The sequence below is a fragment of the Tachyglossus aculeatus genome, chromosome 11 (genome assembly GCF_015852505.1).
Source record: "Tachyglossus aculeatus isolate mTacAcu1 chromosome 11, mTacAcu1.pri, whole genome shotgun sequence".
Classification (NCBI taxonomy): Eukaryota; Metazoa; Chordata; class Mammalia; order Monotremata; family Tachyglossidae; genus Tachyglossus; species Tachyglossus aculeatus.
Genome location: NC_052076.1, coordinates 35,456,488 through 35,474,675, shown reverse-complemented (window position 1 = coordinate 35,474,675; position 18,188 = coordinate 35,456,488). Strand labels below are relative to the sequence as shown.

The window sequence follows — 18,188 nt, the reverse complement described above, 5'->3', positions numbered from 1 at the left end:
GACCACGGACCTGGGAGCCCGAAGACCTGTGTTCTAATCCCAGCTCTACCACTTGCCTGTGGTGAGACCTCGGGCAAGTCACTTGACTTCTCTGTGCCCCAGTTACCTAATCCGTAAAATGGGAATAAAGGCGGTGAGCCCCATGTGGGACATGGACTGTGTCTTGTATCTACCCCAATGTTTTAGGTGGTGCCTGGCACATAATAATTCCATAAAAAATACCATGAAAAATATAAATGACTAAAAAAAGACCCACTTAGAGTTGGCGGGTATGTTATTTGCAAATGCCTGCCCTTTTCTTGAAGTCAGATGTAAACAAAACAGTTCCCAAAAACTCTGAGATGTTAGGAAAAATGGGTTTATCCAGTCAGTACAGGGGTGGCCTTCTGGTTTTGGACCTTGACCAGGAGGCAAGAGACGTGAATCCCACTGCTGCACTACATTTTCCAAGACAAAGCCCTGGATGCGAATGTGTTTACATGGATTTTAATTCCAGCTCTTCCACAGATTTGCTGGGCAAACCTGGGCAAGATTTGCTGGGTCTGGAGAAGAATCTATGATTTTTTTTTTTCTTAATGGTATTTGTTAAACACTTCATTCATTCATTCAATATTCATTCAGTCGTATTTATTGAGCACTCGCTGCATGTCGAGCACTGTGCTAAGCTCTTGGGAGAGCACAATATAACAATAAACGGACACATTCCCAACCCACAACTAGCTTACTGTCTAGAGAGGGAAGCAGACATTAAAATAAATAAATTACAGATACATAAATAGGTGCACTGGGCTAGAGGGGGGGAATGAATGAAGGGAGCAAGCCAGGGTGATGCAGAAGGAAGAGGGAGAAGAGGAAAGGAGGGTTTAGTACTGTGCCAGATGCTGTACTAAGCTCTTTGGTAGATACAAGTTAATCAGGTGCAGTCCCTGTCCTGCAGAGGGCTCACCCATTTTACAGATGAGGTAACAGAGGCATAGAGAAGTGAAATGATTTGCCCAAGATCACACAGCAGCAGACAAGCGTAAGAGCTGGGATAAGAACCCAGGTCCTTCTGACTTGAAGGCCCGTGCTCTATCCTCTACACCCACCACATCATTTCCATAGGCACCTGGGGGGAAACAGTTTCCTGGCATCCCTAGAGATCTTTCCAGCTTCTCTTATACTCGTGGATACAAGGAGCAACATGGAAGAGAAGGGTGGCCTACCCAAAAGAGCATAGGCCTAGGAGTCGCGGGACAAGGATTCTAGTCCTGGCTCTGCTAGCTGCCTGCTGTGTGACTTTGGGTAAGTCACTTCACTTCTCTTTGCCTCATCTGAAAAATGGGGATTCTGTGCTTGTTCTCCCCTCTATTTAGACTGTGAATTCAAGGTAGGACAGGGACTGTGTTCAATTTGATTAATTTATATCTACCCCAGAGCTAGGAAGAGTGTTTGACACATAGTAAGCACTTAACAAGCACCATAGTAATAATAATAATAATAATAACAATATGATCTCTCCAATGGTAACAGACTCTTGGGAATACGAATCCCAGCTAGAAATTTCAGCTGTATGACCTTGGGCAAGTCACAACTTCTCTGCACCTCTGTAAAATGGGGAGTAAGATGGTGAGCTTCATGTGGGACATGGACTGCATCCAACTTGATTAGCTTGTATCTACCCCAGGACTTAAGTACAGTGCCTGGCACATAGTATGTGCTTAACAAATACTATTCAAAAAAAAAACAGGCATACATCACATATCCACCCCTCCAACCTAAGCAGAAATAGTATTAAGAAAAACACTATTTCCCCCAGGGTCCAGCGCGGATTAGAAGCAAGAAACTATTTGCCAAGGCTCTTCAAGGATAACCGCAGACTGTTTTGTACATGCAAAGAAGTTTTGATGATTCAGAAAAGAATCCAAACTTCTGATGTCTGCCTAGAGCAAACCTTCTGAGGTTCACTGACTGCTTGCTCACAGCAGTCTAAAGCCAGCTTTGATTCTCCCCAAATTCCTAGACGTTCAGCTTGTGGCTGGGAGGAATTAGGAGGAAAGCTGTCCCCGAGAGGACGGAGCATGGGACCCTTGATTTTAGCCGCTCTGAGACCTGGCCGAGCTCCAATCTCGCCTTCCCCGGCGGAGCTGTAGAGTGCAGATGGAAAAGCAGGAGAAGGGGAGGGGAAAATGCAGAGGAGAGGAAAACGCCAGCGTCAACAAAAACCAAGCTAACCAGGCCGGCTTCTGGGCCTGTTGCCCGAGGAACCACTGGGAGCCCGGAGCCTCTCTGGTCAGCTCTGAGCCAAGAGCCGGGGGCGGCCACCGACCAGAAGGAGCCAGCCCAGGTGGCAAAGGCAGGTGGGCATGTTGATTTCTCCGGGCAAGCTAGCGCCGGTGGCCCCAGTGGCGCAAGGGGCTGGCTGTGCTTCCAGGTGGCACTCGTCTGGCCTAGACTGTAAGCTTGTTGTGGGCCGGGAATGTGTTAGTTCTATTGTTATTTTGTACTCTCCCCAGTGTTTAGTACAGTGCTTGCCTAAAGTAAATGCTCAATAAATGTGACTGACTGACTGACTCCCCCAGTTGTGGGGAGGGAAGCAGGAAGCAGCGTGGCCTAATGGATAGAATACAGGCCTGGGAGTCAGAAGGACGTGGGTTCTAATCCATGTTCCCCCACATGTCTTCTGTGTGACCTTGGGCAAGTCATATTACTTCTCTGTGCCTCGGTTACCTCATCTGTAAAATGGGGATTAAGACTGAGAGCCTTTCTGTTTCGCTCTCCCTTCTGCTTCGTTTATGCAATTGGATCTGTGACCTTAGGACACTTGATATTTGCCCCAGCACCACAGCACGTATGATCATATCTTTACTTTGTATGTTATAAATCACTTATTTATTCATATTGATATCTGTCTGCCCCTCTAGACTTTAGGCTCATTACGGGCAGGGAACATGTCTACCAACTCTGTTATATTGTACTCTCCCAAGCATTTTGTACAGTGCTCTGTGCATAGTAAGCGCTCAATAAATACCACTGATTGATCGATTGATCGAGGAGGGACATGGACTGTGTCCAACTTGATTAGCTTGTATCTACCCCAGCATTTAGAACAGTGCCTGGCACATAGTAAGTATTTAACAAATACCATTAAAGTAAAAAAGGGAAGGAAGACGATCCATTACCTCTGGAGGTGCAACCATTGGCGGGGTCGATTTCCTTCCCGTCCACTTTGAACGCCCAGCGTCCGGGGACATTGACGTTGGTCGTCTCCTCGATGTTCACGATGTCAGGGCTGCGGGATCCTGGGAGGCTGAAGAAATTGGTGAGGTTCCCGCCGTTAAATCCAGCCTAGAGAACAGGAGGGAAATGTTTCTCGTGAGCACAGGCCCACCCCAAAATACCCTTTCTTACAGCTGAGGAGGGACGTTCCTCAGCTTGACTGGCAACTACACGGATAGACCTAGAGGCCACTTAGGCCCGGCCTCCAGCAGGGTGGGAGACAAGAGAGGAGGTGCTCAGAATGGCATAAGAAACCAAGCAGTATCATGGCTGAGTCGGCCCTGTGGTCAGTCCTCCAGCCCCAAGGGAGACCAAGTCTCTTTGGGGAACTGTGTGATGACAATTAATAATAATAATTATGGTACTTATTACTACTAATAATAATAATAATGCTGCTATTTGTTAAGCGCCTACTATGTGCCAAGCACTGTTCTAAGCACTGGGGGAGTTACAAGGTAATCAGGCTGTCCCATGTGGGGCTCTTAGTCTTCATCCCCATTTGACAGATGAGGTCACCAAGGCACAGAGAAATTAAGTGACTTGCCCAAGGTCACACAGCAGACAAGTGGCAGAGCCTGGATTAGAACCCACAACCTTTGATTCCCAAGCCCGTGTTCTTTCCAGTAAGCCACGTTGCTCCTCCATAACAAGTACTTGTTAAGCACTTACTATGTGCCAAGCACCGTTCTAAATTCTGGGGTAGATAAAATTGAATCAGGTTGGATACAGTCTCCATCCCACATGGGGCTCACACTCTAAATCCCCATTTTGCAGATGAGGTAACTGAGGCCCAAAGAAGTGAAGTAACTCGCCCAAGGTCACACTGCAGACATGTGGCGGAGCCGGGATTAGGACACAGGTCCTTCTGACTCCCATGCCTGTGTCCTATCCACTAATCCACACTGCTTTTCAGGCTGTTGGGTGGGATACAGGGGGGGATTCCGTAAAGCCCTTCACTTTCCCCCAAGGGATGTGCTTCAGTCCTAGATGCATTCAGATTGGGTCAGCGATATTAGCCGTTCAGGTCCTGGGATTCCTCCTATGGACATGGTCCTCAGAGCCCAAGGTTTAGGGGGTACCGAGGCATTCAGGAAGAGGAACGGGTGGGCTGGGGAGGTGGAGAAGGACCCACCTGAGCCATCACACCTCCCAATCCAGTCAAGGGATCTCCTCCGCTAGCCGTACCGGTGGTCCAGTTGATGTCGTGATAATTGAAGAGGGTGAACGTGAACGTCCCATCGGAGATCAGGACGGCTTGGAAGGTGTTGACCTGGAAGGGGAAAACCAACTCCCGTGTGGTCAGCCTTGCCCTGGAGGGCCTCCCGGTCCACCCTCTACCCTCTCCCTTCCCTGGCTACTCAGTTCCTCAGAGAGCCCCAAGAACGAGCTTGGGAGCCACCTCTGTCTTTTTATGATACTTGTCAAGTACCAAGTGCGAAAAGCAGCATGGCTTAGTGGAAAGAGCACACGCTTGGGAGTCAGAGGTCATGAGTTCTAATCCTGGCTTTGCCACTTATCAGCTGGGTGACTTTGGGCAAGTCACTTAGCTTCCCTGTGCATCAGTTACCTCATGTATCAAATGGGGAGTAAGACTATGAGCCCCATTTGGGTCAACCTGATTACCTTGTATCTACCCAGGGCTTAGAATAGTACTTGGCACATAGTAAGCACTTAATAAATACCATTATTATTATTATTATTATTATTATTAAGCACTTATCTGGTGCCAAAAATTATTATTAATAATGATAATAGTATTTGTTCAGGGATTACTATATGTCAAACACTGTTCTAAATGCTGGGATAGATATAAGCTAATCAGGTTGAACACAGTCTCTGCCCCACATAGGGCTCACAGTCTTAATCCCATTTTACAGATCAGGTAACTGAGGCCCAGAGAAGTGAAGTGATTTGCCCAAGGTCACCCAGCAGACAATAACAATAATAGTAATAATAATAGTGGTATTTGTTAAGTGCTTACTGTGTGCCAGGCACTGTACTAAGCGCTGGGGTGGATACAAGCAAATCATGTTGGACACAGTCCTTGTCCTACATGGGGCACTCAGTCTCAATCCCCATTCTACAGATTAGGTAACTGAGGCACAGAGAAGTGATGTGACTTGCCCAAAGTCACACAGCAGACAAGTGGTGGAGCCAGGATTAGAACACACAACCTTTTGACTCCCAGGCCCACACTCTATCCACCAGACCATGCTGCTTCCCTTCTACTCTGGGTCAGCCCGACTACTTGTAGGGAGATGACAAAGTCACCAAATCTAAAGGAAAATTTGTCTAAGCGGCTCCCTGAGACCGAGTCAGACGCCCAAATCAGAGTCGTGGCCAGTGATCTACTGGAATGCCTATAGATGGCAGCACGAGAATAAACTTGGGGAAAAATTCCCCTGAAGTGGTAGGCAGAATGACTAGCACCTGTTTCCCGGTCCTGCAGTTTAATATTAAAAAAAAAAGGAAAATTAATTCAGCCTGACTGACTGAGGGCTGACGGTGTATTTTCTCCTTCCAGGAACATAGAGCTCATCTTTCAGAGATGTCTTGCCACCTTAAAAAGGAAGTTGCCGAGAGATTTTCAAAAGCACTTGGTGGGGAAAATTGCTATTATTCTGGAGCATTTATGCCACATGTGGCATCTGCAACGAGCTTTATAATCGACTGCTCCCTCCTCTAGGCCAGGGGAGCAGGACAGAATGGTTGGGCCCATTTAATGGAGGAGGAAACAGGCCTAGGGACGTTTGGGGAATTGGCACGAGGGACGAAGTGATCAGGGAATGAACAGGGGACGTGTCTCCTGGTTTTCTTTCCTTCAGCCTGTCTCGGCCGGCATCTCCCTAGAATAGAACCTTGGAAGCTGTCCAAGTGCAGCTTTGCAATCCGTTTTTCCAAAGTCATTCGGCTTGAGGCATTTGCACAGCCCTCCATCACTTAGTTCACAAATCTCCCTCTTCCCCTCGCCCACCCTCCCTTCTTCTCCTCTGGCTCCCCAGCTCGCTCTGCCAGAAGAATACAAGCACCTGCCTGCAGCAAACCCAGATCGGGTTGCTGGGCAAACCACCCAAACAAGCTCAGAGGGCGAGGAAGACGTTTCCAATTTCCTCTGGGCCCAATGCCTGATTTCGTTCAGACCTGGAAGCTTGCTTTTATGGCCTCTGTGTTTATCCACAATGCACCAAATCCCTGGCTCAGGCGCTCTAACTGGGGCCAGAAGATGCTGGAGCTATCCAGAGGATGCCAGAGCCATCTAGGGTCTCACAGCCCCTCTGGGAGGACCTGGAGCAGAGAATCCGTGGAAAGTGAAGAAAAGCTCTCTGTAGATGATGATGATGATATTTGTTAAGTTCTATCTATGTGCCAAGCACTGTTCTAAGCCCTGGGGTAGATACAAGGTAATCAGGTTGTCCCACATGTGGCTCACAGTCTTAATCCCCCTTGTACAGACGAGGTAACTGAGGCATAAGGAAGAGAAGTGACTTGTCCAAGGTCAAACAGCAAAGTGGCAGAGCTGGGATTAGAACCCAGTTCCTCTGACTCCCAGGACTGTGCTCTACCCACTAGGCCATGCTGCTTCTTGACATCCCAGTCCTCAGGAGCCTGACTCTCAGCCCAGCGGATGGTGTCGCAGGTAGACCCAGACCCTGGCTGGCTTCACTCCCTGACTCTGTGAACCTGATGAAGGAGTTGGGGAAAGTAGCTCAAGATTCAGTGGTCAGACCATGAATGGACCAGAAGGTTAAGGTCACTCTGCAGAGAGAACTGGAGGGCCACCCGGCTCTCCTCCTCCCCAGCAAGTTGTCTGTTCAACCGATAATAATAATAATAATAACAATAACTGTGGTGTTTTTTGTCATTCATTCAATTGTATTTATTCATTCAATCATATGTATTGAGCCCTTACTGTGTGCAAAGCACTGTATTAAGTGCTTACTATGTTCCAGGCACTGTACTAAGTGCTGGGGTGGATACAAGGTAATCAGGCTGGACACAGTCCCTGTCCCCAGTGGGACTTACAGTCTTAATCCCCAAAAAGTAACTGAGGCACAGTAGACATCCAGAGTCAAATGTTCCTTTCCAGAAACCATGTCTGAGTACTCTCTGCCCCAGATGATGACCAAGGTGATCCATTTCTCAACACAAATGCCAACTCCAGCCCAAACTTGCCAGTAGTCTCGGGGTTGACCAGTGGCCCCATCATTTTTCTGGCAAAATTTCATATTCGGGAAGAAGCAGTGTGGCCTGGAATCAGAAGGACCTGGATTCTAGTCTGGGCCCCACCACTTGTCTGCTGTGTGACTTTGGGCAAGTCACTTCACTTCTCTGTGTCTCAGTTACCTCCTCTGTAAAATGGGGTTTAAGACTGTGAGCCTCAAGTGGGATATGGCCTGTGTCCAAACCGATTTGCTTGTATCTACTCCAGCATTTACAACAGTACCTGACCTGTAGTAAGCACTTAACAAATACCATTAAGAAAAAAAGGAAAAAGAGAGATAGATACTATGCAAAGAGCCTCTGCTTGGGTCATGCAGAGGCATGTATGTGCGCACGCACACACACACACACGCACGTGCACATGGATGCATGAACGCATGCGCGCGCGCGCACACACACACACACACACACACACACACACACACACTCTCAGAGCGTCCAGGTTACAACTCCACAGATCATTTGGATTCTCAACATTTGTAACTGGCTGAAATCACTGCTCCCCCTAGGGTGTAAACTCACTGTGGACAGGGAATGTGTCTGTTATATTGCTGTGTTTTCCTCTCCCAAGTGCTTAGTACAGTGGTCTGCACACAGTAATCACTTGATAAATATGGGTCAATCGACTGATTCTTAGCGGAATGACTACCATGTTAACGATGGAGCTTCCTGGAGTAAAAGATGGATGAGCCTCGGTCCGGACCAGAAGACTTCAGGACTGAGGTCCTCCGTGAACTAATTATGGTATTTGTTAAGCGCTTACTGTGTGCCGGGCACTGTACAAAGTGCTTGGTTGAATACAAGCAAATCCTGTTGGACACAGTCCCTGTCTCATATGGGGCACTCAGTCTCAATCCCCATTTTACAGATGAGGGAACTGAGGCCCAGAGAAGTGGGGAAGCAGCATGGGTTAGTGGCAAGAGCATGGGCTTAGGAGTCAGAGGTCATGGGTTTGAATCCCAACTCTGCCGCTTATCAGCAGTGTGACTTTAGGCAAGTCACTTAACTTCCCTGGGACTCAGTTCCCCCATCTGTAGAAGATTATGAAGATTACGAAGATTATGATAATGAAGATTATGAGCCCCACGTGGGACAATATGATTACCTTGTATCTACCCCAGTGCTTAGAACAGTGCTTTGCACATAGTAAGCGCTTAACAAATACCAACATTATTATTATTATTAGTAGTATTAAGTGAAGTGACTTGCCCAAGTTCACACAGCAGACAAGTGGAGGAGTCGAGATTAGAGCCCATGACCTTCTGACTCCCAGGCCCGTGCTCTATCATTCATTCATTCATTCATTCAATCATATTTATTGAGCGCTTACTGTGTGCAGAGCACTGTACTAAACACTTGGAGAGTACAAGTGGCAACATATAGAGACGGTCCCTACCCAACAGCAGGTTCACAGTCTAGAAGGGGGAGACAGAGAACAAAACAACACATATTAACAAAATAAAATAAATAGAATAGTATGTACAAGTAAAATAAATAGAGTAATAAATCTGTACAGACATATATACAGGTGGTGTGGGGAGGGGAAGGAGGTAGGGTGGGGGGGATGGGGAGGGGGAGGAGGGGTCTCAGTCTTGGAAGGCCTCCTGGAGGAGGTGAGCTCTCAGTAGGGCTTTGAAGGGAGGAAGAGAGCTAGCTTGGCAGATGTGCGGATGCTATCCACTAAGCCACGCTGCTTCTACATTAGGCCATGCTGCTTCTTCATGCTGCTTGTAGTGAAGGAACTGACTCTAGCGCTGGGGCTGTACACACCAACAAGTGCCACTCTTTTGTCCCTGCCAGGTCTATTTCTGTTGAGGGGAACAGCGGGCCGCAAGCAAGTAGGTAGCTGGGCAGGGCACTGCACCTGGAAGAGGGTGCACACAACTCACTTATGGCCAAAATGACTGCAGCATAATGCCAAGGCTGGGCCATAGCACAACTGATGAACAGGCCGGTGCCAGGGTACCTCCTTGGTAGCCTAGAGAATACCTCAGATCTGGCCCCCAAAACTTTCTAGCAAGGTCAACCATTCTGCCCAAGCAGGCCCTGCAGTGTGTTTTTGAGGAACAGGAGCAATTAGTCAGTCAATCGTTATTTATTGAGTGCTTACTGTGTACAGAGCACTGTACTAAGTGCTTGGGAGGGTACCATGTAACAGTAAACAGACATATTTTCTGCCAACAACAAACTGGACCGGTCAGTCATTTAGTTGATTATATTTATTGAGCACTTACTGTGTGCAGAACACTGTTCTAAGCACTTGGGAGAGTACAATATAAAAAAATTACAGACACATTCCCTGCCCACAGTGAGTTTACAGACTAGAGGGGACCAGGCTGGGAGTGCACAGGAATGGCAGGGACACTTCTGACCTCTCTACTCTATGTTCGCCCACTTCTGTGAATTTGACCTCCTCTTTCATTCCTGCTGGGTTTTCATAGGAATCTGGGTTGGAGGATGTGGGAATGGGAAAACAGCATGACCTAGTGGTGAGAGCACAGGCCTGTGAAGTAGAAGGGCTTGGGTTCTAATCCGGCTCCACCACTGGTCTGCTATGTGACCTTGGGCTGGTCGCTTAACTTCTCTGGGCCTCAGTTACCTCATCAGTAAAATAGGGATTAAAAGTGTGAGCCCTGTATGGGTCGTGGACTCCAACCAAACTTGACTTGTATCTACCCCAGTGCTTAATACATTACTTTAAGCGCTTAACAAATACCATTTTTTAAAATACATTAAAAAAAATTTTTTTAAGTGGCAGGGAGAAGGAAAGAGTGTATCTGCTCCAAGCAGAGTTCTGTATTCTCATCACCGGTGGGAAGCAGACAAAAGTGGAGCTGGGCCAGCTTAGACAAGGGTTTTTCCATATCTCTCTGCCAGACTACCTCACGGGACAATCCTCCCCAAATTGGCCCTGCTCTGCCATACACACAGTGACCCCGACAAATGGCTTTGGCCCTTCCTAACCTTTTCTCTGAGAAATTGCAAGCACCTAAACACCACCTGGCTCATTCTCTTCAGAACTGCTCTAACCTCAGTCGGGAAGTATCCCCAACTAACGGAGAGAAAGGAAAAAAAAAAAAAGGATCTAAATTATCTTGCCATTTTTACGGCCGAGGAAAGTTTTTTTAAAAAAACCTATGGTCAGCCCTTGATGGACATTTCAGCCTTTTCTCCCCCCACTGACAGTCAAATTTACCGTTTGCCGACACCTCTTGTTCTAGCTTGGTATGATACGAGACATAAAGGACATAAAACATCACCCACGGAGTCATTAGCAATCCATAACATGACAGAGGGAAATGTATGCTTCTTTAGTGGTGATTTCTAGCCTACAGTTCCTACGTTTTAAGCCATGGCCATTCAGGACTATAGAAACTCTTAGCGATGAAGTACTCCTCGGTGCTCTTAGCGGAAAGGGCCCAGACCCCCGTGTGTTGACCATACTGCTCATATAAACTCCGATAACCTTCCCTTGTGGGTTCTAACTCTCTGGCGTCCATCCCACCCCTAGACGATTGAACCGAGGGCCAGACAAATCGGAAAACTGATGAAGTTGGAAGTGCTCCTAAGAAATCGGAAAGGGGATCGGGGAGGGGGAAGGCTCTTGGGTGTTCCTCGGGGCTCAGGGAGAGCAGGTTCTGCCAGCTCAACCCCCAGAAACCATCACTCCGGCCTCGTCAACCCAATCGGCCGCAGGACTCCATGGCAAACCATGATTGGTCTCATAATGCGCAAGGTGGATCATTATTATGATGATGCCGGAGATGATCTGTTTTATTTAACTTTTATTTAATGGCTCGGTTGGGAATTCAGAGCAGATGTTCAACCCTCCTTCTTCAGATATTCTAACTGCCCTCTCAAATTAACATCAAATCGGAGTCATTTCAGCCCTGGTCACAGTAGGAAAATAAAAAGGCATCACGTTGGCTGCTGATTGAGCCTACCAATTCCCCAGTCTCATCTCTCCTCTCTGCTACCACCCCCGCCCCTTTCTCTTGCTATGGAGTACACTTTGGGTAGGGAGGCAATTGAAGAGTTTATTTTTAGAGCGGAAGTTGGAGAGAGATGTTAGGGCTGAAGTGGCGGTGGGGAGGTGGGGGCGGGCGTCAGGGAGGGAGGGACTTCTGAGTCCTTAGGCAGGCATCAGGCATCTAGACTGTAAACTCGTCCTGCTGATTATAAATTCATTATGGGCAGGAAATGTGTCTGTTACTTCTGTTGTATTGTGATGATGATGTTGGTATTTGTTAAGCACTTACTATGTGCCAAGCACCGTTCTAAGCACTGCGGTAGATACAAGGTAATCAGGTTGTCCCACGTGGAGCTCACCGTCTTAATCCCCATTTTACAGATGAGGTGACAGGCACAGAGAAGTGAAGTCACTTGCCCAACTCCCAAGCACTTAGTGCAGTGCTCTGCTGTCAGTGAGTGAGGTAGTCAGTAGTATTTATTGAGTGCTTACTGTGCACAGAGCACCGTACTAAGCACTTGGGAGAGAACAATATAACAGACACATTCCTTGCCCAGAACAAGCTTAAAGTCTAGAGGGGTAGACAGACATTCATATAAATTACAGATATGCATATGAGGGCTGTGGGGCTGGAAGGGGGTTGAATAAAGGGAGCAAGTCAAAAGGGAGTGGGAGAAGAGGAAAGGAGAGCTTAGTCAGGGTAGGTCTCATGGAGGAGATATGCCTTCACTAAGGCACTTAGTAAGCGCTCAATAAATACTAATCATTGACCGACTGTGAGCATTGTTTTGTCTACTGCTTTGTCCTTTCTCAAGCAGTTTATACGGTGCACTGCACATCATAAGAGCTCCCTAAATACCACTGATTGATTGAATGATTGATTGAGACCCCTTTCAGGCAGCCGAGAAGGCCCCTAGGGAAGGTCATAGCCGAGCAGAAACCGGGGACGGCGGGGCTATTACCGGCGTGGTGCTGCTGCCTCCATAGAACGTCACTTCCTCCCAGGTGACAATGAACACCCACACGGCCGAGAAAGTGGGCATGTCTTTGAAGTATTTCCTGATGTCCCTGGAGGCTCTCTTGAGGATCACGGGGTCCAGGGTCTCTCGGTAGTAGATCTCCCCCCGGATGCCGTTGTGGACGTCGGCCCAGAACGGGGCAATGAAAGCCCGGCCATCAGTCAGGGGGAAGGCCTCTGGGGTGAACTGGCTCACTGGCACATTGAAGGACACCACCCCGTTGTTGTTGACCTATGACACAGGAGAGAGGTGATAATAATAATAATAATAATATAATAATGGTATTTTGTTAAACCAACTATGTGCCAGGCACTTTTCTAAGCACTGAGGTACATACAAGATAATTGGGTTGGACACGGTTCCTGTCCCACATAGAACTCACAGTCATAATCCCCATTTTACAGACAAGGGAACTGAGGCACAGAGACTTTAAGTGACTTGCCCAACATCACACAGCAGACAAGTGGCGATGCCAGGATTACAACCCAGGTCCTTCTCAGAGGTCTGAGCCAGGGAAGCCATGACCATGGCTGCTCTGGAGGTATCCATCGAGCCAGATGTTCCCTAACCATGCCAGCAACCAAATCCAAACCCCGAAACATTTTGAGCTGCCAGGCATGTGCAGAGATTGTTTTACTTAATGGCTGCATAATGGTATTTGTTAAGCGCTTACTGTGTGTCAAGCACTGTTCTAAGTGCCGGGGTAGATACAAGTGTATTAGGTTGGGCACAGTCTCACATGGGGCTCACAGTCTAAGTAGAAGGAAGAACAAGAGAACTGAGGCATGCCCAAATCACTTTGCTTCTCTGTGCCTCAATTACCTCATCTGTAAAGTGAGGATTAAGACCGTTAGCCCCATGTGGGATAGGGACTGAGTCCAACCCAATTTGCTTGTAACCACCCCAGCACTTATTACCGTACCTGGCACATAATAAGTGCTTAACAAATACCACAGTACTAATAATCATTATTATTATTATCATTGCTATCATTGCTCAAGGTCACACAGCAAGCATAGAGAAGCAGCGTGGCTCAGTGGAAAGAGCACGGGCTTTGGAGTCAGAGGTCATGGGTTCGAATCCCGGCTCCACCACATGTCTGCTGTGTGACCTTGGGCAAGTCACTTAACTTCTCTGAGCCTCAGTTCCCTCATCTGTAAAATGGGGATTGACTGTGAGCCCCACGTGGGACAACCTGATCATGTTGTATCCCCCCCAGCGCTTAGAACAGTGCATTGCACATAGTAAGCGCTTAATAAATGCCATTATTATTACTATTATTTTGCAGAGCTGGGATTAGAACCCAAGTCCTCTGACTTCCAGGCTCATGTTCTTCCCACTAGGCCACGCTGTTTCTCCACTTAGGCTTGTCCCGCCTCCCAGTTCTTGATGTGCCCGGTGTGGGAAATTAGATAGGGAAAAAGCGGGGCCTTAAAATCCTGTTCGTCGCCCATTAGGTGGCAGGAGAACAATTGGTTCACAATCAACCCAACATGTCCCCCTCCATCCGACCCTGTCACGCTCACGGACGGTATCTGTCCCACCGAGCCACGGCAAGGCCTTCCATTATGTCAGTTGCGGTTGACATGGACCTACAGCTGAGGTAAGACACCTGGATGCCCAGCACTTGGGTACTGAATTTGGCAGAAACGATGGACTGAAGGCGTTACCTCCACCCCTCAGCCGGGTCATTTATCGAATTATCGAACCTCACTGCATCCGAGTACTCAGCCGGTATCTGTGGCCCATGTAAATGTTCAGCCCCTCCAGGCATCGTTACCCTAGACGTCCTCACGAGGGGCGCTGCTCGCCCCTCTGCCGACGGAGAATTCCGGGGCTGGCTCTGGCTGGAGTGGGAAAGGGGGCTGATTGAAGAGAGGAGAGACACGGACATTGAACTGACCCATGGCATCTGGGTACAGTCATGGGGATCAATGGGTTGGGCCCTTTGGGTGAAGTTGCCTCCCAAATATAGGCAAGACATTGTGCAGCGGGGAGGTGGTCCCGCGGGGATCTGGAAAGGTTCCGACACAACACATGACTCCCAGGGCCATGCCCTGTGGAGCCCCGGCCAACTGCGACCCACTCTGGGCCCAGACCCTCCCCAGGGCACATCCCTGGAGGCCAGAGACCCAGATGATGGCAGGGGACCAGAGTTTTCCCGTGCCGGGAAGAAAAGAAAAATGACACTCTTTCCATTCTATCTTTTTCCCACTTGTCATGTAGCAGGAATAATGTTCATAGCATTGGGGCCTTTGCATTTAATCACCCACAAAAGCAATTTATTGCCCCTGTGTACTCCTCCGCTATGAACATTAGCCATTAAATATACCTTTGACTTTCTTAATCATAAAACCTATCAGCTCATGAAATCTCAGAACTTGTCGCCGGGCTCCTGATAAATCCTCGGTGCCCAGAGCACTGCGTGTGAAACGTGGATTCCTTAACGGCCCGGGGAGGGAGAAGATCACCCCCACAACTTACGTAGACCGTCCTGTAGGGGACACCGAAGAAGAACACCGGGATGGCCAGTTGGATCTCCGATGAGCTCCCATCATCCACCTTGGGGGTCTTGGTATCATTCTGCCAGAAGGGATACATGATCTCCATGGGTTGAGCTGTCGAGAGAGATGGCGGTGAGGCGGAGGGACCCACAGCTCGGCGCCTAGCCTGGGCCGGGCCCGAGATGGCGAATCCAGCCTGGTCAGTCTGGGACTGGCCCATCTTCAACTGGCCCTGCAGGAGTTTGTGGCATTGGGGTTGGGAGGCTGCAGCTGCTGCAACCCTCAGCACCCAAGCAGTAGTGCCCCGAAACCCAATCGATCCATCAGTGAATGGTATTTACTGAGCTATTATTGTGTCAGAGAGCATTGTACTAAGCAATTCCCTTGTGCGGTTCCACTCCTTTCTGCGTTGCCCCCCTCCCATCCCCACAGCACTTATGTACATAGTGCTTAGCTCTTAGCATATCTGTAATTTATTTATCTATATTTATGTCTGCCTCCCCCTCTAAACTGTAAGCTCATTGGGGGTGGGGACTGTATCTGTTTAGTGCTATATTGTAATAATAATAATGATGATGGTATTTGTTAAGCACTTGCTGTGTGCAAAGCACTGTTCTAAGCACTGGGGAGGTTACAAGGTGATCAGGTCCCACAGGGGGCTCACAGTTTTAATCCTCATTTTACAGATGAGGTAACTGAGGCACTGAGAAGTTAAATGACTTGCCCAAAGTCACACAGCTGACAGCTGGAGGAGCCGGGATTTGAACCCATGACCTCTGACTCCAAAGCCCGTGCTCTTTCCACTTAGCCACAAGTGCTTAGTACAGTGAGTGCTCTGCATGCAGTAAGCACTCAATAAATATGACTGAAAGAATGAATGAACAGATTTGTAGATATGTTCCCTGCCCATGAGTTTACTGTCTAAAGTAATATAGTACTCTAATATTAATATAGATTAATATAGAAACATTAATATTGATTAATCATTTCCGGGCATGGACCTAAGTGCCGGGGTTGGGGTGGATACCAAATCATCAAAGGGTACAGATCCAAGTGCATAGATGTTGCAGGAGGGAGAGGCAGCTGGGAAAGCAGTGTGACCCAGTAGAGAGACTACTGGCCTAGGAAGCAGCGTGGCTCAGTGGAAAAGAGCACAGGCTTTGGAGTCAGAGGTCATGGGTTCAAATCCTGGCTCCGCCAATTATCAGCTGTGTGACTTTGGGCAAGTCACTTGACTTCTTTGTGCCTCAGTTCCCTCATCTGTAAAATAGGGATGAAGACTGTGAGCCCCCCGTGGGACAACCTGATCACCTTGTAACCTCCCCAGTGCTTAGAACAATGCTTTGCACATAGTAAGTGCTTAATAAATGCCATCATTATTATTATTATTAGGAGCCAGAAGGACCTGGATTCAAAACCCAGCTCTGCAACTTTTAAAAAAAATGATATTTATGAAGTGCTTACTCTGTGCCAGGCACTGTACTAAGTGCCGGGGTAGATACAAGCTAATCAGGTTGGACACAGACCATGGGGTGCACAGTCTTAATCCCCATTTTACAAATGAGGTAACTGAGACACAGAGAAGTAAAGTGATTTGCCCAAGGTCACACAGCAGATGACTGGTACCGGGGTAGATATAAAATAATTGGATCAGACACAGTCCCGGCTTCACAAAGGGTTTGCTGTCAAAGGGGAAGGGAGAATAGGTATTTTATCCCCGTATGACAGAGGAGGAAATTCAAGTCTCAAGACCCAAAGAGGTCAAGAGAATTGTAGAAGATCACAGAGCGAACCGGTAGCAGAGCCAGGACTAGAACTCAGATCTCCCGACTCTCAGTCCATTGCTCTCTCCACTAGGCCTAGTGACCTTTGAATGCTGATCACTTTTAAGATTCAGTCAGTACAATACAATACAATTTGTACATTACTTTCCCAAGGATTTAGTTCAGTGCTCTGCACAAGGTAAGTGCTCAATAAATAACACTGATGGATTGATTCATTGACTGATCATAGATTCCTGCTCCACTCTGCTAGTTTCAGTCAGAGATGTCCACTTGGTATCCTTAATCCCTAATTCTTAATCTACAGGTAAATGCTCAATTAATTGATTGAGTGATTACTCTAATAATACCAACCCCAGCCTCCTGAAGTCCAGGAAACTCGCTGCCGTAGATGCAAACACAAGCACGGCCCTTTCAGAAGCCATCACTAGGAAATTTATCATTTTTTTTTCCCAAACTATACGAAATGCAGAGAACTTTTTTTTTCCCCCTTGCTGTGCCAAATCAAGAGCAGTGTAGCTAATGAAAGGTCCGGCTCAGTAATCCCCCACACCGAACCTCCCCGCAAACTCTGGATCCCAAATCAGGTGGAGAAGCAGCGGGGTCTTGTGTTTTAATTAAACCTTGAGTTCAGTGTCAGTCCTCTTCAGCTGCAATAAGGATTTAAAATAACACGGAGAAAGGTGGGTTTACCGGGGTGCCTTATATCTCTGAGAATGCTTTTCCTGGGGTTCTTAGAAGCTTGGGCTTCTCATTTGGGGATCTCCCTGTAGGGCCAGATTGCCGTTTCTGAGCCAATTGCTCTTAAAATCTACCCAGAATTCCCCCTCCCATTCAGCTTAAAAGCCAAAGCAGATGATGGTGAGAGGAGACCAAACTCACACATTCACCAGTTGAGACCCAGAAGTTTTTCTTGAGGGTCGCTGACAGTACTTGGGTATCCTCTCAGGTGAAGTTCAGATCCAGAAGCAGCATGGTGTCTAGAACCTCGTTCTGGGCAGAGAATGTGTCTGTTTATTGTTGTATTGTACTCTCCTAAGTGCTTAGTACAGTGCTTTGCACACAGTAAACGCTCAACAAATATGACTGAATGAACAGAACCAATGCAGTACAGTGGAAAGAGCACGCATATGGGAGTCAGAAGCTCTAATCCCAGCCCCACCACTTGTCTGCTCTGTGACCTTAAGCAAGTCATTTAACTTTTCTGTGCCTCAGTTTTTCTCATCTTAAAAGTGGCAATAAGTTACCCTGTTCTCCCTCTTTCCCTAGACTGTGAGCTTCCATGTGGGACAGAGACTTTGTCCAACCTGCTTATCTTGTATCTCCCCCAGCACTTAGAACCATGCTGGCACAGAATAAGCACTTCACAAATACCATCAAATCTTACATTGTGATTAGCTCTTTGGCCCAAGCCGCAGATGAACCAATGCTCTTG

General features: G+C 47.7%; 1 protein-coding gene across 1 annotated transcript in view; it reads right to left on the bottom strand.

Moving 5' to 3' along the window:
• LOC119934570 (tubulin-specific chaperone cofactor E-like protein) overlaps nt 1-18,188 on the bottom strand; it is a 136,288-nt gene that overhangs the window by 38,292 nt on the left and 79,808 nt on the right. Inside the window, exons 9-12 of the mRNA XM_038754100.1 lie at nt 14,953-15,086; nt 12,412-12,699; nt 4,391-4,528; nt 3,162-3,327 (exon numbers count right to left, since the gene is read on the bottom strand). Coding sequence (XP_038610028.1) covers nt 3,162-3,327; nt 4,391-4,528; nt 12,412-12,699; nt 14,953-15,086 — 726 coding nt within the window. The remainder of the gene's footprint in view (nt 1-3,161; nt 3,328-4,390; nt 4,529-12,411; nt 12,700-14,952; nt 15,087-18,188) is intronic.